Source organism: Siphateles boraxobius, unplaced genomic scaffold, assembly GCF_051911475.1.
Source record: "Siphateles boraxobius isolate OS27281-9 unplaced genomic scaffold, OSU_SipBor_1 13, whole genome shotgun sequence".
In the NCBI taxonomy this organism is placed as follows: domain Eukaryota; kingdom Metazoa; phylum Chordata; class Actinopteri; order Cypriniformes; family Leuciscidae; genus Siphateles; species Siphateles boraxobius.
The window spans coordinates 7372777-7398930 of record NW_027508733.1 but is presented as its reverse complement, the minus strand read 5'-3'; the positions used below and the strand labels follow the sequence as shown (position 1 = coordinate 7398930).

The window sequence follows — 26154 nt, the reverse complement described above, 5'->3', positions numbered from 1 at the left end:
TTTTAATGATAAATTCAATGACACAATGAAGCCAGACAAACAGACAGGAGATCTCAACATCAGGAAAGTTAGAATCACAGACTTTGGACTTTATAAACTTGAGATCAACAGCGACAGGGGGATATCATACAAGACATTCAATGTCAGTGGTGAGTATGTCAGGTATTTAGGTGAGGTTTGAGACTCAAGGTGAAAGTGTTTGATCTCTGACAGAAATATTTCTGTTCATTAGGTGTGAATAAGCTGGTGTCAGATGGAGTGACAATCATGCCGGTGCTGGAGAGAGACTCTGTCATTCTATCGCCTGGTCTTACTGAAATACAGAAAGATGATCAGATAACCTGGAAGTTTAAAGGCAAAATCATTGGTCAACTAAAAAATCAAACAGCTGAAATCTTTGCTGATGTTCTTAATAAGAGCTTTAAAGGCAAACTGCAGCTGAATCAACAGAATGGATCACTCATCATTACTAATATTAGAGCCAACACCTCTGGACCTTATGAAGTAGACATCAAGTGCGGCAGCAGTTACACCACACACAAGACTTTCAGAGTTACTACAATTGGTGAGTCACTTCAATATTGAAAGGCTTTAAGGATCTCAGGGTCATTAACATTAATCATTTCAAAATCTAGATGTAAACGCACGTGCCAAGTTCTCAGAAATGTTTTATACCATTTTTCAGTGCTTTCAGGAGAGAATACCACACTTTTCTCTTTTTGAATGTGACTCATAATCTGAGAATAGCCGTACCACCCTAAAATTATTGACTTAATGCCTCAAAAAATATATTTAAAAAAATGGAATTCAGAAATGTAAACAATGATCATCACAGGAGAGGCATATTCAAGTCTAAGTATTCATCAGTGCAGTCATCAGAGTTTGAATGTGATTATAATGAGTTTGAGTTTGTTTGAATCATAGATGTTTTTTAACACCAGATGAAATGTGATAAGATTCCAATGATAAGCATTTTTTACATAACAACATTAATCACAAATCACAGCCAATCAGAAGAGCTCATGGGCGGGCTTGCTGTCTCATACTTGCAACAAATTGAATAAGTGAGCTACTACGGCCCTGTCCCAAATGGCACACTTCATGCACGGTTGGTCTTGTGGATTTGGCTGCCACATATGCGTGTCTGCTAAGTCCATGAGACCAGAGCATGTCCAATTTGGTCATTTTAGGTTTCAGAAGGGTGTTCGCGAGTGTCCCCTTTGCGGTCGAGATACTGACGTGAGCTCCGCAGCTGACATCTTCCCAACGGTCAAAGCAGCGTAGGAAGACCGCAAGTGCTTAGAGTACCATTTGGGACAGGGCCTACATTATCAAATAAATAAATATGAAATCATTATGATATCATTAAAATAGCATACTTCATGGTTGGTACAGTTTTAGTCATGGTATACACTTGTTTATTCATGGTTTAAGTATTCTTGTTTTCTTTATCCTTCAATAAAGTTATTTTCCAGATCTGAGGAAAATTACCCAGTGTCGCTTATATTATAGATATAAAAGCCATGCAAAAATGTCAGCTACAGTGTCGCAGAAGTAAAAACGATTCCAAATATGTAATTCCCCTGTTCCTTTTCAAGATTGGTTCATTGACATTGCATTAGTAGCTGACGCTATGGGGAAACATGTTTCTCCTGGAAAACTGAAGCCCAGTTGCATAGACCAATGACGACCAAGCGCACATTCGATCTCTTGCGATCTCCCACATCTCTTCACAAATCCCCTTCAGCGTTCCAGTGAAGAAGAGGATGGCCCTTAAGGATTGCAACATGTGCAGGGCCCGATTCGGCTCCTGGATGGATACAAGGCTTACATCTTGTAGCTGGGCCACGACGAGATGGCGTTTGATAGGCCCGGCTGTCAGCACTGTGAAGAGGTAACTGTTGGAATGCAAAGCACGAGGCTGTCTATCGTGATGAATGCTGTCTCTGCCGCCCCTCTGCTACCATTGAGCCATGGGACAGGAACCGGTGCCAGCCATGCTCAGGAGGCTCTTTGAGGCTCTCTCAGCCCTCAACATCGGCCTTGGAAAAAGACGACTGGGTCGTAGCTTGCTCCAGGAAGAGGACGCTCCCAACAGCAAAGTGAGTGAGCCGAACGGTTAGCCCACCGATGCTGATTTACTGAGGATCCTCTGAAAAGCAGTGGATGAGGTAATAATGGACTGGTCAGCTCTCAAGCAGCCATCAACGAACTGCCTGGATTACTGGTTTCTGCGGTCTCCAGAGACAGGCATCCTTCTGTCCAGAGGTCATGGTGCACCCCCATTTGGCATGGGCTCGCTACTCTCATCTGTTGATGTAGCTAACCGCTGGGGCTTCTATCACAAGCAGCCGCCCATTGAGGAAGCCTTTGCGGCCCGCCTCTGCCCTTCGACTATAAATATATTGTATACATATACATATACAATCGACTCACCTACAGTCCAGGAGCCTCGTCCAACTTATCCATTGGATAATTGGGAAACGCTAGCTAAAAAGCATGTTTGGTTCCACTGCTGTATCAGTGTCATCTCCTCTGCTCCTACAGCATCCTCTGTAGGTTTCTCCTTTCAACATAAAACAACTGCTTCAGCAGTGCTACCTCCCCTACTCCCGCAGAAGCCCGTTTCTTCTTATAACCCGACTTCACTGCTGCAGAAGCATTATCTCTCCTGTTCCCGCAAGAGTTTACCTATGTGCAACCTTCCACAGCTGACTCTCAGCTAGGCTCACCCTTCTGATGCCACGACCGTCAAACTCATCTAACGCAAGAAGCCTTTCCGATTCCAATGACTAACCCCTCCCTACGATTGGCACACCTTCAGTTTCGCACTCTGTACGTTTTTTGGGGGATTATCAACATAATTTTCTGGCTGCTGTCCTACGTTAGTTGTAAAAAAAATTTGCGGGGGGTACTCTGGGTTCGGCCCGAATACTCTGAAAGCTTGGAGCCCTCTCCTCGGACAGCACACCAAATACCCATACCATTTTGTAACACAGTAGGAATGTTATGGGAAGAAGGAGGCGGGAACCGGCGAACATTTAAACAATTTAATAACAAAATAAAACAAATACAAAACGAAAGTAAAAGACAGCAACCCCTCACGGACGACTGCTGTCACATAAAACAAAACAAACACAGGTCCAGGCCTCGCCTCTCTCGATCTCCACTGTCGTTGCTCCTCCTTTTATGCTTCCGCTCCTCCGTGAGAGATACGAGACCGGTGCGTCTCTCATCAGGAATCACCACTCTCTCACGGCCAGGGACGGAGTGGGACCAAAGAATCTAACGGGAAATTTCGTAGACCATTGGTTTTTAATGACAACCATTGCACAATTATTTTAAATAGATTAAAAAAGCCAGCTCTACTGGTCACATCTATGGTTAGATTGATTTGTTTAGATCCAGTGAAGTCCTGTCCCACCACTTTTTCTAAGGGTCGATATTGTCCCCCACCACTTTTTGAAACATTGAGGCACGGATGTACCTAATAGAAATATATAAAACATCTCCAGTTAACTTGGAGAGCATTCATTTGGTTTGCTATCAAATAAGAGATCTAGCGCTAAAATGTGTTGTTTTTGAAATCAAGCTGAGTGCTTGTTGCCGCTGCTATCGGTTGCATGGATACAGAGTTCTCTTGCGGCTCGCACAGTCTTCACTCAGACACGCGATTCAATCTATCGCCATTGCGGAGACTCTCTATTCATTCCGGTGAAATCACAAAATAAAATGCACACAAACGTGTCCCTGCTTGATAGACTGTAACCACTGATGAACATATTCAGTTTTGATGCGAGAAAAAAAAACTATACAAGTGCGGATTAGAACGCGTAACCTCTGACACGCTTGGCAATAGATCTACCACAGACCATTTAAGAACTCAAACAAAATGTGTGGATCGATCCATTTATTTACGGATTGAGCAGAGATGCTGCACAGTTTGACAAGCGGGCAGCGGATGGTGTTGCTAAGAACTTGCAATGTATAACAATCGAAACACTACCGGCCCACAGGGAAAAGTCCCGACACTCCCGATTGCTACTCCGCCCCTGCTGACGGCCCTCGGCCTTGTCCTGCTCGCCACACATTTATTCTCTCTGACTTATTTGTAAGGGTAAATCGTGAATGCGTCACCGCTGTGTCCTTTACACTCGTTGCAGGTTTAGATTAAATGCTCAATCCAAATTCAGAGAGACTGTCTCACTGGATTGTGGATTACTTGCATGCCTCAATATGGGCTTATTTGTGGTTGGCTGATGTTGACGATGTATTGTGTGATGTATTACTCTTGAGCTTGATTGCTATTGGAATATTTGAGCCTGTCTTTGACATGCTGCAGTTTTGGCTAATTGTGATTTCCATTTCCGAGAAATGTATGAACTTTGTAAAAAGGCAAATGCCCAATGCATAAATTGTTAATGTATGGTTAATCTCCGGGGTTTTTTTTAAGTTCTCCTGTGTTTTACTGTATGTTGAGACAGATGGAGGGAATAGGCTGTCGGTGATGGAGGGAACTTCTGTCACTCTAGAATCTGGTGTTTCTAAAATACACAGAGATGAAGTGATACTATGGAGGTGTGAATATGGAGACTCTGTCATAGCAAATATCAGCACTGGGAACATCTCATTTGATGGCGCTGATGGGAGATTCAGAGGTAAACTGAAGCTGGACTACAAGACCGGATCTCTGACTATCAGGAAGACAAGAACTAAACACGCTGGACTTTATCATCTCGATATCACCGGCAACCGACGCACCATATTCAAGAGATTCAATCTTTCTGTCTGTTGTGAGTATCTGAAGTATTTTAATGTAGGCTAATAATAAAAAAAAACATAATAAGATCAGCACTGTGCAAAGTAACATGCTCTGGAAATAAACTAAGGTTAATTAAGTAAACTATTAATATTATTGTGTTACTGACAACCAAAGCAGAAAGGTCAGAAATGATGGTCAGATTGCTGATTGGTTGATCCCTTTATCATTACAGCACAAGATTGGTCTCCAGTTGTTATAGCAGTAACTGGTGTTGCTGTTCTGCTTCTGGTCGTGTTTGGAGCTGCTGTTGTGATTTGCTGTCATAACAGGCTCCCTCGTCAAACAAAAATTGGTACGTATTACAAACAGCTGATATAATAAGTGAAGCATTTGAGATTTGAGTTTTTTTTTTTAAACCGGCATCAGAAGGAATCCCGTACATCAGGTAAGATATTTTTTGCACTATTATTTGCAGAATACATAATAAAATTACTAACAAAATATATTGTGTTTGTGCTGGCTTTGTTTTAGATGTGTTTAACTTAATTTTGTGGCTTTTTTTATTTTACGAACTGGATCCGTCATCTGTGCTCAGGTTCTCAGTTTTAAAAAATAATGTGATGTAAAATGTAGCAGGAAACATTTGGCAAATAACACAAGTCTTGTCATCCAAATCACTGCCTTGTTTACTTTGCAAATGTTAGTTTTGGACACATTATTATTATTATTATTATTTATTGTAAAGCATCCTCTAATTTTGTTTTATTGGCTGGATCATAGTCAAACATTATGGAATTACATTTAATACAACTTTTTCAGTTCAAACAGTGAAAGTCTATTTTCTGCATGCTGCTGATCGTATCTCATGCTCTGAGATACGCATCTCATATCTGATCGTATCTCTTGTATTTGTGTTTCAGCTAACCTCTCTGATGTAATATGAGAGTGATAGTTTGCCTTTTTGCGTGGCTTGATCAGATATATGCAATCAAACTGGAGCTGATGCACTGGAATGAAAGTAAAAAAATGAAATTCAGCCAACCATATATCAGGAAGTCTCAGGAAGCTTCATCAGGAGGAAACTGTTTACTATGAGCTTTTCAACAGCAATCAATTAATTACAAACACTGTTTTTCTTAATGTCCATATTGATCAATGTATAACCCCTGGTTCTTTGCGTTTTTATTGGTTTGTTTGACAATACAATGTTACTGTACGATTTCTACACACATTTATACATTATTAAAACATGGTGCAAGCAACATTAATGCAAGTATAATGCAATCCAAGTGATTTTGTGTAATATCTAAAATGCTGTTAGATGCTCAGACTCCTCACAAGTTTTTCTTTAGCAACCAAGGAAAAGAGTGTTTTAAAGTCATATTTATGGAAGATCTTTGTATGTTCATTGTATTTAATCACAACAGCTGTTAATTTGCTTGTTATAAAATTATATGTTTATTATCATACATCGGTTGTATTCAAAACTATCACTGAATCATTTAAGACCTTCACCTTTAACATTTCAGGCTTCTGGTCTAAGGATTGATTAAAAGTGTGGCTTCAAGATAGCAAACGTACATCTGTGTTACGTTGGTTACATTTGATATTGCTTTTTATATTTGCTCATTTCATTTTATATGATTTTATATTTTTCCATCAAATCGTTGTTTTGCACAATTGACTTGGGGATAAGGAAAAGGGAAACATATGCTTTTGCTGTGATATAATATAATACTTGTTGCATCTGGTCAAAAATCTTTATATGTAAGGCAAGTTCGAGTTTCATTTTATTTTTTAATATAAATACTATAAATACTTTGCAGCTCCTTTTTCTGAAACAATGAAATCAACTTAAAAGTTCTTCATGTGTTTGTGATAAATCTCAATAAAAATGATTTTTTCCATTATGACTAGAATGTGACAGTTTATCATGGAATTATTTAGACAATAGTTATTTAATTGTATTAAATATTTTATTAAATATTATATAATTATTCAGTTCGCAATCAGAAATAACTCGAGTGACTGAGCGTTATCAACTGTAATTTTATTAATATTAATATTATTATTGGATGGTGGCACTGATCTTGGAATGGTAATTTCCTGGTTAGCGACTAATAGTATAATATGCATATAGCTACCAGTCAGAGTCACAAAAGCACGCTGTATGTGATGCTGTTCCCAATCGAAGGAAAAATCTTACACTAGTATATATAAAAAATGACTGTATTCTGCAACATAGATCTCTGTGTAAGTTATCTGAGCTATGAACTGACAGAATCTTTGATATGGAACACTCATAGGCTAAATTTGATGTAGGAATCACGAAACAAAGTGGCAAATTATTATTATTATATAATATTATTAATAATTATTTTTAAATGATTAAAATGTTGCAAGAAAAAATTATGTGGACGTTGAAGATCTCAAAAATGAAGTTTAGTACAACATAGCAAGAACAAAGTACACGAAGCACATAGAGTTCACCGGCGTCAGAATGAACCCTGAACATCCAAATCTCAAATCTTTTATCCTGTTACAGTTTATCACTCTTAATGTAAATGAAGTTGGCCTGTATGTTGATGAAGTTGAGACAAATCATTGTCTGAGAAGGTTCTCTGTGTATCACACCCATTCCTATTCTACAGTTGATGATCATTTGCTCAGGATGGGATCAACCCAAATGGTGAAGAAACAATATAACTTCACTTCCTTCATCTCTGTGATAATTAAGCCATTTTGGGGATGAGCTCATTCTAAAATATATTTTGGAGTGGAATCTGGGTCGAGGAAGACTACAATTTCTTACAATGTATTATTAAAAACAAAAAAATTTGCGTGTGTATTCATGATTCAAGTGTGACAAAAAGTCCTGGGATCTTGGACCCCTCCGATGAACACTCCATTTTTTACATTTTTTCAAACATATTTTATCCGGGTGAAAATGACCCAAGGGGAGGATGAGTTAAGTCTGCAACAATTTTCCCTGTCCCAAAGAGTTTGTCAGCATCATGCATAAATGACTACCGTCCGGTGGCACTTGCCTCGCGAGTCATGAAGTGCTTTGAGCGGCTCGTTATGGCTCATATAATAGAGAATGTAGGGGCCTGTGTGGACCCCTACAAGTATGCATACGCAGGGAAAACCCCTGTATTGCAGATGCTATCTCATCTGTGAATCACTCATCCCTGACTCATTTGAAGAACAGAGATTCATATCAGACTTTTACTCTTGGATTTTAGCTCAGCTTTTAAGCTGGCATATGCTTGGTTTGAAGCCATGTAATTGGATACTGGATTTTCTCAGAAATAGGCCACAATGTGTTAGAATTCATAACTTCTCATCCTCCACCATTATTCTTAACACCAGGGCTGTCTTGCCGCCTGCTGTACACAGATAGAAAGATTTTGCACTGATATTACTTATGAATGGGGAAAAGTGCAACGCAAAATAATTCCTGCCTTCTAAATAAAAGAGCCAATCACTGATTTATAAAGTTATAGTCACTGCAGCTGCTGTTAGAAGCTCCGTTTCCTATAGAAACAGTCACTGGGAGTCGGGACGCTCGCTTAGGACTGCACAATTGCTGCATTCATTGGACAATTAGTGTCAGACTTTGTTGATGTTTGAAATATGTTATTTAATTATGAGATAAGATAGGATTTGGTCTCAGACGGACTAAATATTTGTTGCAATATGGCCGCCGAGTGAACAGAGCAACATACTTCACTTAAAAGTGACTTTGACAGCTCACAATTTGTGGTAGCATGGTTAGATTTTAAATAATAGATTTATTTAACAGAGAGGACCCTTTTCCTTGACTGTTGCTTTTTAAAATTAGAACCAGCAATAGCCGATTCATCAATCACTAATTTACATCTGTTCGTTTCCTTGTGTTGGTCAGACGGGTTAGAAATACAATGTGATATAGGCAGATAAACAATAGTTTTGAGCAACGTTTGCAAGGCCTATGAGATACCTTCTAGCTAGTTCAGGTCTAACCCTAATCAAACCACCTGAACCAACTCATTTATGCCGGTTCACACTATTCCATTTTGAACTTTGCAGGAAAGTGGATCTCCAGGAACTGGATTACCAGTTTTTTGGTAAACTGGTAAATCACCCCTGATTAAGAGTGTCCAGTGAACGGACAGCAGTGTCTTTGGCTGTGGCTGTGAGATTTGTTTATACTAGAGGTCTGCACTCCCGCGGGAGTCTTATTTTGTAAAACAACATCAGAATGTCCTGAAACTTTGCAGGGGACACGTTGAGAAGGTGTCCTCTCCATCTGAGGTGGAATTGGTCTGTGCAAATTAGGACTTTTATTTTTATGATTTTCTGAATGTATGCAGACAACAGGTGATATATGAGGTTTGGGGGCTCTTATTTTGTAAAACAACATCAGAATGTCCTGAAACTTTGCAGGGGACACGTTGAGAAGGTGTCCTCTCCATCTGAGGTGGAATTGGTCTGTGGAAATTAGGACTTTTATTTTTATGATTTTCTGAATGTATGCAGACAACAGGTGATATATGAGTTTTGGGGGCTCTTATTTTGTAAAACAACATCAGAATGTCCTGAAACTTTGCAGGGGACACGTTGAGAAGGTGTCCTCTCCATCTGAGGTGGAATTGGTCTGTGGAAATTAGGACTTTTATTTTTATGATTTTCTGAATGTATGCAGACAACAGGTGATATATGAGTTTTGGGGGCTCTTATTTTGTAAAACAACATCAGAATGTCCTGAAACTTTGCAGGGGACACCTTGAGAAGGTGTCCTCTCCATCTGAGGTGGAATTGGTCTGTGGAAATTAGGACTTTTATTTTTATGATTTTCTGAATGTATGGAGACAACAGGTAGGCCTAATATATGAGTTTTGGGGGCTCTTATTTTGTAAAACAACATCAGATAGATAGATAGATAGATAGATAGATAGATGGACGGACGGACGGACGGACGGACTAACTGAAATAGCCTTCGCTGGAAGAATGGTTGACTGAGTGGTTTCAGAATGGTTGACGGTCTTACCGTAATACCTAGTGTATAAGCACATAGAGAAATATAGGGGCGGCTAGTTTGACCGCTCATTTCGAGGTGGAGGCTGGCTTGACTGCAGTGGGAGCGGGCGGGAGCGGGTCTGAAAATTGTGTCCCGCGCAGACCTCTAGTTTATACCACACTCTGTATTTATTTTGAACACAAGATGCCGCTCACTTGGTATGGTATGCAGAGGTGTCAAAAATCACATTCATTACTCAAGTCGAAGTATAGATAATAGGGTTTTAAAAGACTTCTGTAGAATTTGAAGTATCAACTCAATCTTTTTACTCAAGTAAAAGTGCAAAAGTAATGGTTTCAAAACTACTTAAAGTATAAAAGTAAAAGTAATGTAAGGAAACACACAAACACACACTAACGACTATTTGTGCCACTTATCCCACGATTGTCATACAGTATATTGTAAAAACGGCTGTCCCCAAATCAATATTTGACGCGATTTGCCCCATAACCTATTCTTGAGCAGAAAACTGTTGATTTCTCCGTCGCTTACCGCATCTCTAGGTTTCCTTCGGCGGATGAGTTGTGCCGCTTCGCACAACCAAATGTAGCCATAGATGACAAGCCGGAATGACAACAAGCCGAAATGAAATAGGAGTAACGAGTAATTACTCCAGTAAAGTATATGTGGCAGCGCGGATCAGACCCCGCCCTATTAATTGTTGAGTGATGGGTGTGACAGCCTATCGGCAGCCATCCCAGGTATATTTAAGGCGGAGTTCAGGCCACCTGGGTATGCGTCGTTGTCATTGTCACCTTTGTTTGTGTGCGCACGCATCTCTGCTGGAGGTATGTACCTAGTTGTTTGGCTAATGTTGTCGCTAGTCCACATGCACTATTTAATTGGAAATGTACATGTGTTAGCCAGACTAGGGTCCGGATTTGTGCGACGTCGCTGTTGGGTGCAGGCTGTCCTCATCACAGGTATGTTACTGCTAACGGATTACTGTTAGTTTTGGTTTGATCTCCGGTAACCTATGTTTTCACCACAGTACAGCTTATGTGTTGGGTCAGAATGGAACACGGGTACAATTGTGGTTTGCATCCTATGAACAAGGCTGTGAGTAGCTGAGTATTCTGGGGGTCTAGCGATCTACCATTGGAAAGGTACATTTAATCACTCGATTTTACGGGTGGGTTATTTTAAATGTATTCATTAATTGTTTGTAGGGCTGGGCGATATATCTCACGATATTGTTATGCGCATCTCGTCAGTAAAGCCGGTTCCTTGATTAGTAGTAAATCGCCTTCACCTGCTTTCAGATGGAGCGGCATTTACTCTACAGCACAAACTCCAGTGTTAAATTAACACTCAAGAGTGTTAAAGTTAATGAGATAATTAAGTGATTAATTTAGTGATGTTTGAGCATTATTGAAGACACCTGATGTTAACAAGCAGAATCATTGAAGGCGAAAATCACAAATTGTAAGCAACCGTTATGGCGATAAGTGTTTGCTTTAGTTGCTTAACCTTTAGACATTCACTTTAAATTTGTTTGTCTACTGTTATTTAATTATAACAGTCAAATGAACAAAGAAAAGTGTGATCTGATAGTGTTGGTTATGTTTTGGCATAATCATGCTGTGATCTGAAAATGAATCTTATAGAGATAATTTGGTTTATTTTATTGGCAACAACTTTGTGATGTTAGAGCATATATGAGTATAGGTATGTTTCTTATAATCCAAAATATTTAATAAACATTGTTCTAATCAAAACACTTTCAAGTAATTTTATTTAGAAACACAGACATCAATAATCCGCCTATGAATCTCAACAATGGTGACAATAAAGCATGTTGCAGTGGCTGCCACCAATCACAACTCATTAATGGCTCCCATCATGCATTGCGATATGAATAAATTATGATCTGAATTTTCTATGTAATTTACTTCTCCTAATTGAATATTCTGCTCGTCACCATTGTTGAGATGCATAGACTGAATCTTGAAGTCTGTGTGTGCCTAAAAGAAAGATTTTTTTTAGAAAACAACTTTTAAGATATCCTTTATATTAGAGCTAAAATTCTGGATATTTATGCAGAATCACAGTTATGCTGTAACAAACAACATGAATCAAAAATATAAAGTTCAAATGATGACTGTCATAATATAACCAACACCATCATATCACTTTTATTCTTTGTTCATCTGGCAGTTATAACTCAGATAAAGCAGACAAACATAATAGCAAGTTAATAATGTAAGGGTCAAGAGCCCAACTAAAGCAAACAATGATCGCTATAACGGTGGCTTATAATTTGAGATTTTCTCCTTCAGTGATTCTTAAGGTGTCTTCAATAATGCTCAATCATCACTAATTTAATCACTTAATTATCTCATTAACTTTAACACTCTTGAGTGTGGACTCATATACACTTCCAGGAGTGTTAATTTAACACTGGAGTTTTTGCTGTGTACAAAGAGCCGTAGTTCACTGACAAGCTGAGCCATATCGCATTAATTATCGCTGGCGATACGTCCGCGATATTGATGCGATATGGCTCAGCTTGTCAGTTAACTACGGCTCTTTGTAGTAAGTGCCGCTCCATCTGAAAGCAGGTGAAGGCGATTTACTACTAATCAAGGAACCGGCTTTACTGACGAGTGCGAATAACAATATCGTGCGATATATCGCCCAGCCCTATTTTGTTCTGCTGCCATTAATCTTACTATGCGATCGTTTATTATTTTGATGTATGATTTGTTTGTTTCTCTAGTTTATTTTTCTTTTGTTGTTTGCTTCAAGCCAATGCTGGTGGTTAAAGGGAGTGGCTTGTTTCAGAGCCGTCATTCAACATGAGATGTGCCATCAGTTGTATCATTTAACTCCTACCTTTTGTAATATTGCCACCAGCAGTTTGGTTATTTTGCTCTTTGACCAGTGTTTTTCTCAAAGACTGCGAAGAAATTAGCTACATTTTGTTTTCTGTGATTTACTTCTTTGATCTCATTTCGTATGTGACTTTTTCTTTTGTTTTATATAATATTTGGCTGCTTAAATGTTTATGCTGAACTGACAGTCTGATGTGAACCTCTTGGGAGGTACTAGCCGGTTTAACTTCTGTGACCAGAAACATGCCAAGTGTTGGTTACTTCTATAGTTAGGATTTGTTCTACTATAAAGTGTTGATACAGGTGTCTGCAGAAACTTGTGAAATTGTATTGTGTCTGATAGTTTTGTGTTTCTTTCAGAAGCTGAAGGCCCCCGGTGTAGGGAAGCTAGCTGTTGGTGCCCCTTCTGGTGGTGGTGTTTCCTTCACCAAGTGTTTTGTCTTTCTGGCACCTGCTTGTCTTTTGCTTAACTAGTGTAAGTGTTTGTGAGGAGTGTGGTGTGGCCGTCGGGTACTCTCTGTCCAGCTAGCTCCTTACGGGTAAGCCTCAGCCTGAAAGTGTCGTTTTGTGTTTGTTTTTTTGTTTGACGCATTGTTTGAAGAAGTGTAAGACTTTTACTCCTCGAATCAATAGTTTTTAGATGTATTCAGAATAAATAGGATTGTGAAAAATAAAGTGTTTTTGTGTTCAGATTCACATCTCTTGTCCTCTGTGGTAGCGAACCTGTGTGTCCTTGTGAAATTTCCCCAGTGAAACGGGGTGGCGTAGTCTGCTTTGTTTTACTCTTTTGTTATACCTTTCCAATAAGTGTAACTTTTGCCAGATCTCCACCTCGCCACATTCAGATACCCAAAATTTCTACTCAAGTAAGGTAACGAAGTATTTTGTACTTTGTTACTTGACACCTCTGATGGTATGCACACTTTGTCAAACTCAGTTCCTGAGGGAAACTGCAGCAGAGAATAGGTCTGGTCATGTTGTCATTAAGTTACAAGATTTCAACTTGTAAAAAGCCCTCATTTTCTAGTAGACCTTGTAATTTGAGAAATTCCTAGCTCCTACTTGTACCACATGAATGATTCATTTAGGGATTTATAGTGTTTCCGTAGAAACGCATAATTCCCAGTGAGAACATGAACAGCTCTGAATGGGACATCACGTGTTGTCATCTCAAGACTAGTAATTACGACATGAACGCAGAGTTTAGCTCCAACCCTGATGAAACACTCCTGAACCTGCTTATCCAGGTCTGCAGGATTACATCCAGGCAAGTGTTTTGGCGCTGGTTGGAGCTACACTTTACAGGACAGTGACCCTTCAGGAGCGAAGTTTGACACATCATGTGATCTAAATCATGGGTCAAGGTTTGTCTGGTTTATGGTCTGTTCACCCTTGCTTATACTGTAGAGGTTTTAACGACACCATTATGTGGGCGAAATGACCTTTTATACACTCATTCATAGTATTTTTATAGTTTGAAAGTCACAGACTTAAAACATTTTAAAAGAGACTCTAAGGGAGTTGTAGCTAATATTTAAATTGATTAGTCGCATGGTATTATGAGTCAAGTGGCAAGATAGAATCACCCAAAGACAAAAGCTGTAACAACTGAGAAAAATGGCGTTCAACTTGTTGTGAATGCACCTTTTTCATTTAATTTAGCTTAGTTTTCTGAATATGAGTATATTTTAGGCAAACTCAAATGAGTAAACGCAATTACAAATAACAAGACTCACTTAAGCTATATTGTCTCGACAAAGTGGCAACTGCTCCTTTCAGGAGCATAGCCTGCATTATTGTAGCCTATAGGTTCTGGAAGCTCATGGGTGTAGATTACCCCCCCACCACTTTTTATAAAATGTAAATTCGTCCCCGCACTTTTTTATTGGGCAAGTGTGTTCACGACAAGTTGAGGTTTTTGCAGGCCAATGTGTATGCAATGCATCCAGATTTAAAATTCTAAGAGTCAGGAGTATATCTACATACTCGGATATACTGAGTTCACGTTTCCATGGTAATCAGTCACTCTTGCATCACAACACGCCCATGCTCCCACCCGCGCTGTATCCATCATTTTCATAGAGGTCGCAATGAGTTCAAAACGAAACAAAAAAAACTTAATACTGTTGCACAATGATGAATAACTCTGCCTATTTCTCTTGTTGAAAGATTAACAAGTTTGGTTGGAAATTGAAAATATTCACTACCCGCACATACGTGCACTTATTTTCAGTATTTATTTTTATTTGTGATGTATTTTATTTTCACATATGTTATCAAAGCCCTTAAGATTCGAATACAGATGGTGATTGTTAATGCTGAATTTGGATTTTCATGCATACAGCCACTATCTTTCTGCTTGAATAAGGCAGAGTTGTAACATGTAGGCTATGATGTTTACAATATATAATTTGGTAACACTTTACAATTAGATAAAGTTTGTAGAAAAACTTTAATTTGTCTTGAAAAAGCCTAACCAGAAAGTTTGAAGTAGTTCTAAAAGCTTGAAGGTTTTCAATTTGAAAATTTTAGTTTAGTTAGACAGACAGACTAACAAAAGAAACTTCACAGGTGAAAAGTGATAGAGTGGCTATTGCATTTTTTTTTTTTTTATTGTATAAAATCTACAACAGGTCTTTGTAGTAACAGACCGATCATAAAATTACCATTAGGAAAATATAGGGGAAAAAAATTTAGGATACAAATTATTGGTTATTCAGCAGCATACTTAATTTCTTCAGTATGTCACAATTCCCCGTTTCTGCATATTCCAAACACTTATTTATTGTCATTAGAAAGAGGAAAGAGGCGCTAGGAGAGGAAGCGAGGAAAGGAAACGAGGATGTACAAATAAGAAATGAGAAGCACCCCATGGGTGCAGAGAGTGGTATTACGACAGTGACGTTAAATACTTCACAGCGCCTCTAGGGGTCGCTGTTTGATAAAAACGGAATTCCTGCATAGTTAACAATTTGGGTGAAATACACATTTTTTTTTCTTCATTTCAGTGGCATGGCATTTGATTACCTGGGATTTTAAACCAACAGGAGAAATTCCTTACTATTTAGCCAACATATTGTTTGTTTTTTTATCAGATGACAATGAAATAATTTTTAAGACACATAGAGGCTTAAAGGTCAACTAGGCTACACTTGACTGTGCCGGTTTTTGGAGTCAAGTTTAAACACGCCTAACGAAACACGCAAATGTCTGCAGATAATCGTTTACGTCCTCCACGTGACTTTCTGATAACAATACCCTCGACGCACTCCGTTGGAGATTGCGGTGCTGGATCCATGCTGGAGCCTCAGTATCACCAGACTCAACTTATCACCAGTATGAAGAACCTTGTAATAATCTTTCTTTTCTCACTAGTTGTGAACGGTAAGTGTTGGGTTGATGTTTTGTTTTGTTTTTTAATTGATTTTTTTAACGCTCCAATGCGTTTGGTTTAAGTTGCTAGTAGAAACGTGTTTTAGGAAGCTTAAAGGCTTCCGGGTCTGAAACACCTAATGCTTTTCCCCCACTTTTAATTCTATACACTACCATTAAAATATTTTTTTTAAGATTCTGAGATTCTGCTCACCAAGGCTGCATTTATTTTGTAGGCTACTAAAATAAGGAAAGACAGCAACCGTGTGTAGATTTTTTTGTTGTTGTTGTTGAACATTTTTATCAATGTTAAAAACAAAAAAAATATTTTTTTCAGGATTATTTTGATGAATAGAAAGTTCAAAGAACAACATTTATTTGAAATAGAAAGCTTTTGTAACATTATAAATGTATTTATATTAGGCTACTGTCAGTTTTGATCAATTTAATAATTTCTTGCTAAATTATTTCTTTCAAAAACTTTTGAATAGTAATTTATAATGTTACAAAAGCTATTTCCTCTCATTTCTAGTGCATAACATTTCTCTAAATTGTCTTCGAGTCATTAATTTACGAGTAAATCTGTCATACATATTGTTTAGGTGATGTTTTTTTATCTCTGCTTTTATTTCTTTATTTCTGCTGAAATTCAACGTGAATAACTGTTTCTGTGTGTTCTGCAGATGTGTCTGGTGCTGAGACAGATGTTGTGGAATCTCTATCAGTGATTGAGGGAGATTCTTTCACTCTACATACTGATGTTACTGAAATACCTGATGGTGCGATTGTGTGGAGCTTTGGAGATGTCGTTATTGCTAGAATCAGTAGTGAGTCCAATGAGAACAAGGTATATTTTAATGATAAATTCAATGACACAATGAAGCCAGACAATCAGACTGGAGATCTCAAGATCAGGAAAGTTAGAATCACAGACTTTGGACTTTATACACTTGAGATCAACAGTGACAGGGGGATATCATACAAGACATTCAATGTCAGTGGTGAGTATGTCAGGTATTTAGATGATGTTTGAGACTCAAGGTGAAAGTGTTTGATCTCTGACAGAAATATTTCTGTTCATTAGGTGTGAATAATCTGGTGTCAGATGGAGTGAAGCTCGTGCCGGTGCTGGAGAGAGACTCTGTCATTCTATCGCCTGGTCTTACTGAAATACAGAGAGATGATCAGATAACCTGGACGTTTAATGGCACAGTCATTGGTCAACTAAAAATTCAAACAGCTGAAATCTTTGCTGATGTTCTTGATGGGAGATTTGAAGACAGACTGCAGCTGAATCAACAGAATGGATCGCTCATCATTACTAACGTCAGACCCAACACCTCTGGACCTTATGAAGTAGACATCAAGAGCGGCATCAGTTACACCACACACAAGACTTTCAGAGTTACTATCATTGGTGAGTCACGTTAATATTGAAATGCTTGAATCAATGCTTCATCCCAGGGTCATTAAAACATTTTAAAATCTAGATGTAAATGCACGTGCCAAGTTCTCAGAAATGTTTTTACTATTTTTCAGTGCTTTCAGGAGAGAATACCACACTTTTCTCTTTTTTAAATGTGACTCATGATCTGAGAACAGCCGTACCAGCCTAAAATTATTGTCTTAATGCCTCAAAAAAATATACAAATAAATCAATTCAGAAATTTAAAGAATGATCATCACAGAAGAGGCATATTCAAGCCTAAGTATTCATCAGTGCAGTCATTAGTGTTTGAATGTGATTATTATGAGTTTGAGTTTGTTTGAATTATAGATGCTTAATTTCTTTTTTTCATTGTTCAGACAAATTGTGGGTTTTTTTAAACACCATGTGATAAGATTCCAGTGATAAGCATTTTTTCCCCTGTCCACCATACGTTACAACATTAATCACAAATCACAGCCAATCAGAAGAGCTCATGGGCGGGCTTACTGTCTCAAATTTGCAACAAATTGGATAAGTGGAGTACTACGTAATCAAATAAATGAAAATCAAAAAATTTTGACATCATTCAAAATACATACTTCAGGGCTGGTACAATATCTGTCATGGTACACACTTGTTTATTCAGGGTTTGAACATTCTTGTTTCCTTTATCATTGAATATGATATGTGATCAATTATCCATTGTCGCTTATATTATAGATATAAAAGCCATGCAAAAATGTCAGCCACAGTGTTGCAGAAGAAAAATCATTCAATAAATAGAATTCCCCTGTTCCTTTTTAAGATCGGTTCATTGACATTGCATTTGCTGACGCTATGGGATATTGAAGCCAAATTGCAGGCCAATGACGATCAAGCGCACATGCAATCGGCAGAGCCATCCTCTACTAAACATGACACTGGACATCATTGCCTCAGATTCTTTCTCCTTCAAGCTATTGGAATATGACTCTCGCCATAGATTTATGCTCTCAAGACAACAACTCTCTCTTCACCAGTCTGTTCCAGTGAAGAAGAGTATGGCCCCTGAAGGAATGCAACATGTGCGGGGGCCCGATTCGCCTCCTGAATAGGTACGAGGCTTGCAGTTTGTGCCTGGACCACAACAAGATGGTGTTTGACAGGCCCGACTGTCAGCACTGTGAAGAGGTAACTGTCGGAATGCTGCGCACGAGGCTCTCTATCTCTGCAGCCCCTCCGCTTCCTCCTGCCGCCGCCATTGAGCCATGGGATGGGAACCTGCTGGAGCCATGCTCAGGAGGCTCTTTAAGCGATCTCAGGCTGGCCCAACACCCGCGTTTGTTGCGATCAGTGGAGTCTCCGCTCTCTTGTGCTGAGGACAATCTTCGTCCCTCCAACGGAGGCCTCAAATTCATCTCATTTGGCGCCTCGGACTATGACACGATGTCAACCGCGGCCTCGGAAAAAGACTCCAGGAATAGGACGCTTCCCAGAGCAGAGTGAGTGAGCCGAACGGTTAGCCCGCCAAGGCTGATTTACTGAGGATCCTCTCAAAAGCAGTGGATGAGGTAAGACTGGACTGGTCAGCTCTCAAGCAGCCGTCAAAGAACTACCTGGATTAGTGGTCTCTGCAGGTATCCTTCTTTCCAGAGGTGCACGATGAGACCTCCTGTCATGGTGCACCCCCCATTTGGCATGGGCTCGCTACTCTCATCTGTTGATGGAGCTGACCACTGGGGCTATGCCAAGCAGCCGCCCGCCAAGGAAGCCTTCGCGGCCCTTCGATTAGAGGCTTTGGTTAGAAGCCGGAAGCCTTGCGGCCCTTCGGCTAGAGGCTGGAAGTCCAAGGCATTGTTTCCTTCCAAGCCATGTCGAACGACAGCCAACAAAACAGTGAAGGCCTTCTTTGAGACAGGACACTTCTCTCCTTCACCCAATGGCAGTACTGCTTGTGTAGCAGGCCAAGCTACTGAAGAATATAGACGAGGAGTGCCCAGACCCAGAGAAAATCAAGGAGCTATGTACGGTGATGGACTTAACTCTCTGGAATACTAAGAGGACATCCTAAGCCATGGGTCGCAACATGGGCCGCTTGGTGGTGTTGAACCACCATCTATGGCTCAACTTCACTGAAATGAAGCACTTTAGAGAAGACAACTCTGCCTAACAACTCCTGCCAGTTTGTGTTTCCCTAACACGCTCTACCCTGGGAGGGGATGCACTGTAGCTACGGGCCCAGAAAGCGCAAATATGTGTTTTGTCCAGTCAGAGCCTAGTTATTTTTGCTAAACAAGATCTAGGAAGGTCTCGGGAGACATTGCTTTTAGTTGTGCCGAAATGGCCCAATCATCTGTGGTTCCTGATACAGCTCCAGTAAAAGTAACTCTTAATGCTTCAACATTTTGGAAAACTTCATCCTCCCAACTTTGTGGGAACAGTTTGGGGATGGCCCCTTCCTGTTCCAACATGACTGCGCACCAGTGTACAAAGCAAGGTCCATAAAGAAATGGATGAGAGAGTTTGGTGTGGAGGAACTTGACTGGCCTGTATGAGTCCTGACCTCAACCCGAAAGAACGCCTTTGGGATGAATTGGAGCGGAGACTGCGAGCCAGGCCTTCTCGTCCAACATCAGTGCCTGACCGTACAAATGCGCTTCAAGAAGAATGGTCAAAAATTCCCCAAAACACACTCCTAACACACTTGTGGAAAGCCTTCCCAGAAGAGTTGAAGCTGTTATAGCTGCAAAGTATGGGCCAACTCCATATTAAACCCTATAGATTAAGAATGGGATGCCATTAAAGGGTACATATCATGCTTTTAAATCGTTCCTTTTTACGTATAAATCATACATTTGTGGTCTATAAAATGCAGAACTGCAATGCTTGGGTCTGAATTCCTCATTATTATAGCTCCACAGGACCCTTTTCTACCCTTTTTCTGATGTGCGTCTGAGAGTAACTCGTTTTGGTGTGGTCTCTTTAAATGCAAATGAGACACTTCATACCCCGCCCCCTTTCCAGGTTGCAGAGGTGACACTCGTTTCAACTCCACCCCGTTCGGCCATTTTTTGTAGTTTGATAGAGATACGATTATCTAGCGGCACAGAAACTTTTTATTCACACGTTATTGACAAAATGTCAACAACGGAAGACTTGTCCATCAAGCCTTACATGTTCGAGCCAGAGCCGGACCCGGAGCGAGATGAAAATGAAGATGACGAACCTGCAGAACAACTCTTCATATGGATGTATCGCAATGGTATGTTACTGTATTTACAGTAACTTCTCCATCCATGCCCACTACTACTATACTGCATGTTTTATTTATCTTGTTAAAACAAGCACACAAGACAAATGACAATAGGCCTATTCTTATCACTAAAAATCTCTATTGATAATATGCTACGCTTAGAAAAGCATCAGAAAACACAGCAGCTAAATGACCATTGTCATGATGAAACTCAACAACAGTAATACTGCTACAGACTTGTACTTAAAAAAAAAAGAAAGGCAAAGGTACTGCTAAACCATGACCACCGTGTGTTTTAGGAAAGTAAAGTACTTCATTTTTATTAACTGTATTTACAGCTTACCGAAGTGCTCTGTTCGTCGTCTCCAAAGATAGAAGGAATTGACCCCTCAATCAGACGAAGTCTATCGGAAAATCCTGCTTTATACTGGTGGAGGTTGCTGAAGTAGTTATCTTTGAAGTGCTTCGCGCACACAAACATGACTTTACCCACAGATGTGGGTACATTTCGGCACTTCGAAGAGGTTCTGATGCTGGGAGACGGGGTAATGAAGCGTGTGGGTTACTACATCCAACAACCGAACATTTTGACTTACCCTCTCGTAACTTCTGCATCATTGAGCTTGGACTACAAAATCGCAGCGGAGAAATAATAATGGCGGATTGCTCGAAGTGTTGGGCCGGGAGTCGATGTCATTATTTGACAGTTCCGCTCCAAATACTGTGACGTAATTGTTCAAAAAACGTCATAGAGAATAGAAAAATCGGAACAGGTTGCAAAATATGACCAAAAAAGAATATAAAGATATCAACGAAGCACCTGAAGAGACTAATTTCAATTTTTCTGTACTTATAAACACTCCAAATATACAACAAAATGCATTTACGGGCTAAAAAAGTGGATTTAGCATGATATGTCCCCTTTAAAGTTCATGTGCATGTAAAGGCAGACGTCCCAAAACTTTCGGCAATATAGTGTATGTAGCTGCTATCACTTTGTTTCATGCTCAAGTAAACCAATGCTCTGTTGGGAGGCATACGTTGGTGACAGGTTGTTTTAAAGGGAGCGAGGCAGCTAAACCATCCTCACCCTTCTATGATGCCTGTCTGGGATTTGGCATTATTTCTAAAGACACTTTCTAAACCAACATTTGAGCCACTTCGCTCCACTCAGTTGTAAGTGATCTCATTTAAAACGTTAACCCCACTTGTCTGGAGTTTGGACAGGATGATTGTGTTTTAGGCTGCCATTCACCCCAAAGGAGTTAGTTATGGTTTACAGATGCCACTTATGCTTTGCCGCTGTGTCCTGTACACTTGTTTCAGGTTTACATTGAATGCTCAATACAATTTCAAAGAGACTGTGAGATTGTGGATTAGTTACATGCCTCAATATGGGTTTATTTGCAGTTGATGTTGAGGATGTATTGTGTGATGTATTGCTCTTGAGCTTGATTGCTATTGGAATATTTGAGCCTGTCTTTGACATGCTGCTGTTTTGGCTTATTGTGACTTTTCCATTTCCGAGAATGAAGGAACTTTGTAAAAAGGCAAATGCCTAAAGCGTAAATGTTTTACTGTATGCTTAATCTCTGTCTTTGAAAGTTCTCCTGTGTTTTACTGTATGTTGAGACAGATGAAGGGAATAGGCTGTCGGTGATGGAGGGAACTTCTGTCACTCTAGAATCTGGTGTTTCTAAAATACACAGAGATGATGTGATAATATGGAGGTGTGAATATGGAGACTCTGTCATTGCAAAAATGAGCTATGGGATCTTCGCTACATTTGATGGCGCTGATGGGAGATTCAGAGGCAAACTTAAGCTGGACTACAAGACCGGATCTCTGACTATCAGCGACACAAGAACTAAACACACTGGACTTTATCATCTCGATATCACCAGCAACAGGAGCACCACATTCAGGAGATTCAACATTTCTGTCTGTTGTGAGTATCTGAAGTCTTTTAATGTAACTACAACAACCATATTTCGAGCATGTTTTCAAATCACCTGAGGTTAATTGAGCAAACTATTAATATTATAGTACAACTGACAACCAAATCAGTAAGGTGCAAACGCCAGTCAGAAATGATTGGTTGATCTCTTTATCATTACAGCACAAGATTGGTCTCCATTTATTATAGCAGTAATGGGTGTTGCTGTTCTGCTTCTGGTCGTGGTTGTTGTGACTTGCTGTCGAAAAAGGGTCTCTCGTCTAACAAAATTTGGTAAGTATAACAAAAAGCTGTCATTACAAGTGAAACATTGAGATTAACTGTAAAGACACTTTAAAGACATAAAAATGTTTTTATCAGAAAAACATTTTAAATCTGTTTAATGTTTTTAAAACAGACAACTGGAGGAATCCGGAACATCAGGTAAGATCCTGTTTGCACTATTATTTGCAGCACATATAATAAATTTGGTAACAAAATACATTTTGTTTGTGCTGCCTTCGTTTTGGACTTTTTTTATTGCCAGAACTGGTGCCGTCATCTGTTGTCAGCTTGCCAGTTTAAAAAAGAATACATGTAAAATGTAACAAGAAACTTTTGGGATAAATGATACCAGTCTTGCCATCCAAATCGCTGTCTTATTTACAGTGTAAATTTTTTTTTTTTAAAGAACCCTCATTTTGCTTTATTGGCTGGATTAATAGTTAAACATCATGGAATTATTTTAGGTCAAACTGTGAAAGACCAATTTCTGCATTTTGCTGATCGTATCTCATGATCTGATCTTATCTCTTGCATTTTTGCGTGGTTGTATCAGATTTGTGCAATTGCACTGGAGCTGATTTACTGGAATGAAGGTGAAAATCAAATTCAGAAAGCCTCAGGCAGCTGAATCAGAAACACTGATCTCAAACATTTTGTACTAGTGTTTCTGGTTGTTGTCTGTGTTGTGTGTTTTTTGGAGTTAAACGCAGGACAGCAGGCGGAAAACATCCACAGCCTCTTTGAGTGAATTGCCCTTAACATTATCTCTCCCATTCAGTTACAATGCGAAAAGGGAGAGGAAGAGACAGACATTATGTTTACTCGGGACATCACACCACGTAAAGGGAAAGTCACTCAAATTTCATTCAGGGAGCTACATCAGGTATATGTGAATGAACAATTATGTGTGAATTCTACTTAATTATACATATATTTAACAGTATAGTTTTATACCTGTTACTCTAGGAACTAGTTACAAAGGCTGTTGTTTGCTGTCACTCTAACCTCTCTATTTAATCTCTCCCTCTGTACTTTCAGGAACACTCATACACAGCACATTGCCTGAGCCAGTCATTCTCCACAAACATTAACCACATGATCTACCCCAGCCTCACAGAGATGGAAGATCAGTTCGGTGGAACACGGAGACGCCATCTAAAGAATGTGATGTGAAGTGCAGCAAAGTCCCATTCTCGGATTTTCTGATCTGAATTTCACCGTTCCAGGTGCACACACACACACACACACACACACACACACACACACACACACACACACACACACACACACACACACACACACACACACACACAGTGAACACACAGTGAACACACACCAGTGAACACACACCCAGAGCAGTGGGCAGCCATTTTTGCTGTGGCGCCCGGGGAGCAATTTGGGGTTAGGAGACTTGCTCACTCCCCTACCTCATTTCTCTGCTGATACTGAGACTCGAACCTGCGACATTCGGACATTCTAAACATTAGGCCACAACTTCCCCTGTAAAGTTACAGCATCATAATCAATGTGTTTATATTTCACCTGATTTACGGGGTGCAGTGCGTAAATGCAAAAGTAAGTTTGCAATCTTTGATTTTATACATGATGAGTTCTATTTCTCTATTTTATACGGGGAAAAATGTTGTAAACAACTTGCTACACTAGCTTGCAGCACAGCGCTAACAAGGTGTCAGGTTGCAAATGTCACTGCATGAAATATAAAGCTTAAAGCTTGCCTTTTATTTGCTTTCAATCATTTGTTGATAATGTTCATGTTTAATTATTCATCTTATTTTATGTATTCAGTATTAGTGTCACTATCTGTAATTATCACTATTATTATGTATACTCATGTTTGTCACTATTTCTATTTTACAGAAAACCACAACCACTCATAAACACCCCCATCTATACCATCTGATACTTCTGAAAATCAATCAGTCTAAAACGAGTGCTGACAATAAATGGGTTATTCTCAGAAAACAAGTATGTCTTCGTTCTGTCATGGGCCAGCAACTTGTCTTTGGTAAAGAGCTGCTAAAAGCCAACATTTTTTTCATAGCTTTTCAACAGGAATAATTTCATTAATCAAAGCCCTGTAGTTTTGATATCCATATTAATCAATGATCAAGCACTGATGCTTGGTGGTTTGTTTGACAATAGAATGTTACTGTACGATTTCCACACATTTTTATACAGTATATATTATTAGAACATGGTGCTAACATCATGAATGAAAATATAATGCAATCTGAGTCATTTTGTGTCATATCTAAAATACTGTCAGATTCTCAGACTCCTCACACCTGCTTAACTTTTTCTTTAGCAACCAAGGAAAAGTCTTCTTTAAAGTCATGGGTTTTTGGAAGATCTTTTGTGTTCAGGTGAAAAACAAATTGTATTTAATTACAGCTGTGAATTTGTTTGTTATGAAAGTTGTTACTTCATTTATGCTGTTTATCTCTTTTAGATTGCGTTTTATTTGATTTTATATTTTTCTGTTACTGTCAAATCTTATGTTGTTGTGTGATGCAGGATCTTCACAATTGACTTTGACTTGATAAAAGAAAGTCTCCATTTCAACGAATGCTTTCACTGTGATATAATGATACTTGTTGCATTCTGCTCAAAGTCTGTATAAAGCAAGTTTGAGTTTGACATTTCATTGGATTTTTTTATATACTTTGCAGCTCATTTTTCTGAAACAAGGAAATGAATTATAAATGTTATAAATGCCAATAAAAACAGATCTGATTTTCCCATATTGTCATGCAATTATTGAGTTTGTAATCAGAAATAACTCCAGTGAAATATAACTCCACTCAATAGGACACACTCTAAAAAGTTTAACCATGATTTACTCATTTTTTTGGTGAAATATTTTTACACTCAAAAAAATTGAGTAAATTTTAAAGCTGTGAAATCAATGAAATATACTGTATGAATTGAGTAAATGGAAGTAAAAAAATATTTTTTTCTTTTAAAAAGTACATTTAAAAAAGTAAATCTGAGTGACTGCATCTGGTACATTAACAAATCAAATTGAGTAGAAATCATTTAACATTTAAAACCCAATATTTATGAGTAATATTAGCTGTTTTTATTTTTGAGTAATATTTTTTTTTTTTTCCTCTAAACCTTTGTAAAATAGTATTCAATACAACTACCATGTATACCAGCATGTACACCATGTCTTTTATCCAATATCCACCGTATCAGCGCTGGTCCTCGGGGCGGAGATG

At 39.0% G+C, this 26154-nt stretch overlaps 1 protein-coding gene across 3 annotated transcripts; it reads left to right on the top strand.

Moving 5' to 3' along the window:
• On the top strand, positions 1-25674 carry LOC143735152 (uncharacterized). 3 transcript variants are annotated; one of them, XR_013203026.1, is made up of 9 exons: positions 15599-16042; positions 16714-17031; positions 17115-17447; positions 22328-22639; positions 22811-22921; positions 23046-23071; positions 23691-23795; positions 23951-24138; positions 24791-25674. XR_013203026.1 is itself a non-coding variant. In XM_077225261.1 (8 exons), exons 1-8 carry the CDS (start codon positions 15955-15957, stop codon positions 24083-24085), a joined length of 1428 nt encoding a protein of 475 aa, XP_077081376.1. In that variant the 5' UTR covers positions 15919-15954; the 3' UTR covers positions 24086-24157. The 3 variants fall into 3 exon arrangements, 1 of the variants encoding a protein (XP_077081376.1); XR_013203042.1 differs by lacking the exons at positions 15599-16042; positions 16714-17031 and adding an exon at positions 1-149; XM_077225261.1 differs by lacking the exon at positions 24791-25674 and having other exon boundaries at positions 15919-16042; positions 23951-24157.
• The last annotated feature ends 480 nt before the right edge of the window (positions 25675-26154 follow it).